At 33.4% G+C, this 6230-nt stretch overlaps 1 protein-coding gene across 1 annotated transcript; it reads right to left on the bottom strand.

Moving 5' to 3' along the window:
- Positions 1 to 707: 707 nt before the first annotated feature.
- LOC127702347 (uncharacterized) lies at positions 708 to 6026 on the bottom strand. The gene is made up of 4 exons (XM_052206487.1): positions 5947 to 6026; positions 5287 to 5313; positions 2390 to 2815; positions 708 to 1257 (listed from the first exon to the last, which is right to left on the bottom strand). The coding sequence occupies exons 1-4, from the start codon at positions 6011 to 6013 to the stop codon at positions 788 to 790; spliced, it is 990 nt and encodes a 329-aa protein (XP_052062447.1). The 5' UTR covers positions 6014 to 6026; the 3' UTR covers positions 708 to 787.
- Positions 6027 to 6230: the final 204 nt, after the last annotated feature.

Consider the following 6230-nt stretch of genomic DNA (forward strand, 5'->3'; position numbering starts at 1 on the left):
ATTCGATAGATCACATTCGGGGAAAAGGAGGACATTTTTGTGGTAACGGCGATTAGAACATATCCGTCGTCATCTGTGAAACATATGTTCCATAACGGTACACCAACTCGTGTGAAGTTCGAAGGGGTGGTTTTAACTTCACCAGCTGGAACCCTTGGATTAATAGCTTCCTTGTAAGCAGCAGCAACCCTCTATTAAGGAAATCGTGATAGGAAACGCAAGCCCTGGAATATCGTATCTAGGAGATATAAACTCCATATGCAGGCGCTGCTGGAATGTTACTACATGGAAATGGATAATTCACAATTGGGAAGCTGAAATCATCTCTTTTGTCGTGAAGTTTTGTCCTAAACCGACCCTGATTGATTTATCCTTTATCTTCTGTACATATTTCAAGGGAATTTGACATATATAAAATGACTCAAGATTGAGTACGTCCGAAGAGCTTTTCTGGATAAATCTTCATACGGAACACTCAAACCCGAAAAACTAAAAAAAATAAGAAAGGTATGATATAAATTTTGTCAGTACCGAAGCACTGACTACAGAGCTGATGATACGCATTTCCCCCTTGGACTAGCAGTCAACAAAAGCGGATAGTCCAATTTTCAAACACTTTTTGCAACTCCATCACCTCCTTTCCCAGGAAGGAGAGAAAGAAAAGCAAAACAAAAGATGAATCGAAATTTTAATTCTTTTAACGCAATTACATAATTTCACTCTGTTTTATGGCTTTACACTAATCCTTATGTAGTCAATGTCAAACCTATGGCATCTATGGTCTCAATCAGATCTCATTGTGTGTCGACTTTAAACTATCTGTATGAGAAGCAGGTTTGTCTACCTTTTGCAATTTTTGTGTCTGAACACTAAGTTTTGAGGTTCTCAAACAGTGTTTGTTAACACATTCTTTTCGTTTTTTCGGTTCCGGTAACTCTGTGCATACCTTACACAATGCATCTGTCAGTATAGGAATGACTTGACCCGCATTATCTAAATCAACCTTTCTGTCCATGAGGTATTTCTTAACATTTGCATCAATTTTAGCTTTGTCGGCACTTGGTAGTCCAGTCGGTAGAGACTTTTGCAGGCAGAATTTCTCCTCACATTTAAATTTTTTCTTAGCGTCCGATAATTTTGAACATGTTTGACACAAAATATTTGTAAGTTCTGCCACAACAACTATGCCTGGGAAGTATATATGGAAATCCTTGATATTTTTAGTGGTTAAAACTCTTGCACCTGGAATATTTAAACCTGAAATAGTTAAATCAATTATTATAAAACATGAAAAAATAGTTCAAAAGAAGGATTTCAGAAACAACTGACCACACAAACCATTAACACGTGACTCCAAAAAAGATTTTTAAGTCGTAAAAACAAATACCGACAACAACTTTCAACACACAAATTCAAACAACAACTAGCAACACATGCTCCAGATCAGGCACATAATGAGATGGTTTCAGAAAGTACATGAAGGATTTCATTATAACGTTCTCACCAACGTTTGCCCTTCTAGAACATGTGTCGTACATGTGTTGTTGGAGATAAACTCGGAATACCAAAGATCTGACCGACCAAACAATGTGTGTTAGTGTGTCATGTAATACCTGATATAAAGCAGTTAATAATTTGTTTCACTGAAAGTCGACATATCTTTAAGTTAAATACATACTTTCAACAAAATTTTCAGAAAAAACACCATGTGCTTCAAACGGGTATTTCCGCCTATATATGACACTATCATGGATACCGATTACATGTCACATACCGGATAAATCCTAATTTGGTTACACGTTAAAGGCTAATATACTGCAGCTGTGCTATTTGCGCAGTCAAATTTCATTGACCGTATAATCATTTGTGATATATAGTCACTGACCAGTATATCGCCTTTTGTATGACGTTGACAATGCGTTTCCGTAGAGGTTCGCGTAATTTTGACGTCGTTTGCTCCAAATTGAAAAATTAGGGTTTTTACCCTAAATATTTCATTTGGAACAGTTTTAAGTTGCAGTATGTAAAAAATAACCATACATTGTCTCGAACTATAAATTTTGTTTGTACTCGGCTCAAAACAGGATAAAAATGCTCGGCAAAGCCTCGGTTTCTATCTGTTTCTAAGCCTTGTACAAATAAAATTTATAGTTCGAGACAATGTATGGTTATTCTATATCTATGATTTTTTCAATAGAAACAATTATATAGCAGAATCATTCAGGATATTACTGATTTACTATAATAAGTTCAATGTCTGAAAGGCGACAGGAAAGAAAGTGGGAAATATTGACTTAATAGTCCATTGCTTATTTGGTAAATAGGAAAGCTTAGTGAGTTATACCTGTTGTCTGTAAAATTACAGTCATAACATAAATATCTATTTTACCTTGTTTTGTCATAAGTGGAGTTGGTCCACTCAGCGCCAATGTCTTCACACAAAATTTCTTAATACAATCTTTTCGTTTGTTCCCATCCTTCATTTCATAACACGTTTTACACAACACATCTGTTAGTATAGGCACGATTGATGGTGGTACTTTCGGATCCCCTTTATTCTCAATTATGTATTTCTTTATTTGTTGATCTATCAACGTTTTGTCAGCAGTTGACAGTTTAGATGGCGAAGTTTGTTGCAGACAATGTTTCTTTTTACATTCCAGCTGTTTTGCCTTGTCAGTAATTACGGAACAGCCTTTACATAATATATTTGAGAGCTCTGCCACTATTATAGTGGGTGTGATGTGATCTGGGAGTCCCTTTATATAATACTTCTTCGAAACTCCTATGGCACCGGATATTTTCAAACCTGAAACTGTAAATTGTTAAGTTGGATATTTTTTATAGAATTCTAAATTTGCCATAATTATTAATATTCATTTGTCATTGGGTATTAAATTTAGCACGATTAGTTCACGCAAAATAAATTTTTGTAATGACAAATTTCATTTTTTGAGTGGTTTATTATGTCACCCGATCGACAATGTCGGGTGACATATTGCTTTTCCTCTGTTTCTTTTTCCCTATTATTATTATTATTATTATTATTATTATTATTATTATTATTATTATTATTATATCAGGCAAGTATTAATGAGACTTCTGACTTTCAAATTTAAAAAATGGCCGCTGTTGCCATGGAAACAGCAAAAATGTGTAAAAATTTCAAAATGCTCCAAATGTTCTGAAAATTTACAGAAAGATGTATAGCCATGCATATATGAACATTCAATGTATAAAATTATCGAAATGGCTGTCGAGGCAATGGGGGAAGGGTGACATCCGCTATTGCTTGCAATGGCAAATCTAGTTTGTATTTGATATTTGGTATTATCATAGTATTGCGTCTTTGTATATATATGTTTATGTTGTGTATAAGTTATCAGTTTGCACAAACTATGATCAGTTTTGAACCAAACAATTACACACATTATAATTTGAATTTTGAATTTTTATAAATTATACTTTGTTCAAAAAGTGAATGTACAGAATAAAGTTTGCAATTCGACTAAAATTCGCTTATAATCTGTACAGAGGATAAATGATCAATTTACATGATATCAATATATATATATAATGACTTAGATCAACAAATTTTTGTTTTTCCTCTTTGGAATTTGAGTCCATGCTTTTGTGACATCGTGGGAGCACTGCCTGGACTGTTTTCAGCGCCATCGTCCATTTGACAATGTGTGTGTCTGTGTGTGTGTGTGGCGGGGCCTTTTGACTATGTTCTAACAAATGGGTTTTTAATTTGCTTTTGCATTTGTCGACTATATTTTTGAACATCTCTGTATAATGAAACGTTTGTGTTAAATATATGCATATTGATTTGCGGTATGAAAAATGTCACATGACTGAAAATTATTCCTTGTTGTTTTAATTTTATTTTAAATTAACTATAGGAACTATCATTGTTTTAAAGTACGGTTGTAAATTCCCCTTGTAAGTTGATTGCCGACTTGCTGCTTGCTTAACCACCTGTGGCAATTATTTCATGTATATTCAGGATACGAAACTTTTAACAGTTCTTACAATAGGTAGGTTCTGAAAGGTTTCGACGGCACGGGCGAAGGGCGCGAAATCTGGACTGCCACTTCTAGTATGTTTAACGAGGACAAAACGTTAGCCGTGCAATACGCCACTTACTGACCATTCAAAAAGATATTTAAGGATGTTCGCTGCTCTGTTTCAAAACAACAAGCTTTTTTATAAGAGTTATATAAATTGATAGTATATACACAAAGGAACTAAAATAGCAGAAAAAAAAGGTCCGTGTGCTTGTTTTCGAGATATAAGACATTAAAAATTTGGCGGGAAATGTTTCTCTTTAGATTTTTCATGTATATAACATTGGCATCTTTTTTTTTCAAATACTAAGAAAAAATAACAAGGATTATATAAGATTTTCAAAAATGGCTTTTTAAACAATATATAATAAAATTATGAAAAGAAAAGTGAGGGTTAGCGGGCAAAATTTTTTAATGGCACTAACATGGATAAAACTAGAGGATTCCGAATATCTGACAGAAAGTCAAAAACAAGAGTAACGAACATCCTTAACGTGCAGATAATTTGGCACCCTCCCTGCAAGAGGCATTGGATTTAACGTTCTGACCGAACATTGCTACGAATATACACATCCCGCACACCCAAACGAACGCCCCACTTTGGCAAGGTTTATATATACTACAGGTCGGAAGAAGATCATGATGATCATATTTGTATACCCAATCGCCTATTAATGTCTCCTGCAAGCTGACCTAAGCTGCATGTTTTTTTTTAGCTAATGCAAGTATGAATAAAATAGTATGAATCATACGTCAATGAGACAGCAACCCAACGATGCAAATAACCGAAACGACCAAGCAAGGTCCGTATCTCTGTGTATTTCTACAGCTTTGGGTCTGGAAGGTAATTTCACACAACAATTTTATTAACAGTATTAACGGAAAGATTAACTTCGATTGTTTTAGCATGAAACATATAAACCTTTTCGAATGAATGCTCTGATGATAAGAAAAAGGATAAAACGACTGAGCGCAAAAATAAAAATAAAAAGTTTAATTTAGAAAACATAGGTACTTTGACCTATAATTGTTTACTTTATACACATTGTGACTTGGATGGAGAGTTGTCTCATTGGCACTCATACCACATCTTCTTATTTCTATATAACCCAATTGTAAATGTCTCTGATATTCATTAAATGATTGATTAATTTATCTATTTTGACATGCCTTCCTTAAAATTAAAAATTGTAAAACATTGTGTTACTATACTTACCTTTTCTTCTCAATACATCAGATGAAACTAAATGTAAAAGGTAAAATATTAAATTAAAAATGTATTGTGTGTATTATAAAGCAATTACAAAGATGAGAACAAATTTATCGGACTTCCACGTATGTATCATTTGCTACAATTTCCTTTAACGTACCATTTGTAAGATGCATATGTTTTAGCAAATGCAAGTATGAATAAAAGAATATGACTTATATGTCACACAGACAGCAACACAACGACACAAATAACCAAAACAACTAAGGCATGTATCTCAGTGTATCTATTATAGTAAGGCATGTATCTCAGTGTATCTAAGGCACGTATCTCAGTGTATCTAAGGCATGTATCTCAGTGTATCTACAGTACTGGTTGTGAGGGGTCATATCACCAGTAATTAACATTGAAGCAGTAATAACGGAAGGTAAGACTTTGATTTTTTGGCAAGGAAAATTTATTATGTTTCAACTGAATGCTCTGATGATAAGAAAAGGATAAAAGGATAGAGCGGAACACAATTATAAAAATGTTATTTAGGAAACATAAATACTCTTGTTTTTAATGTCTCATTCATTTTATGACTAAATCATTTATCTTTTTTGTCATGCATTGTATGCAATAATTCCTAAGAATCTAGAATTATGAAATATCTAATACACTTACCTTTACTTTTCGGTACATCAGATGAAACTAAATGTAAAAGGTAAAATATTAAAATACATGTGTTCATTTTCACGTATTGTCCGTATAAAGCAAATGCAAAGCTTAGAACAAGATTCTCAGACTTCCACTTATATATTATTTCCTGACGTTACCTTTTACGTACCATGTGTCAGAGGTCTTAAAAAACATGCACGTTAAGGAAATGTATTTATTTCATGTTTCCTTTCCGGATTTAAAAAGAATCAAGTAAATAAATTAGGATCCTATTTACTGTTGTCAGTTTA

Source organism: Mytilus californianus, unplaced genomic scaffold (genome assembly GCF_021869535.1).
Source record: "Mytilus californianus isolate M0D057914Y unplaced genomic scaffold, xbMytCali1.0.p SCAF_5, whole genome shotgun sequence".
Lineage (NCBI taxonomy): Eukaryota > Metazoa > Mollusca > Bivalvia > Mytilida > Mytilidae > Mytilus > Mytilus californianus.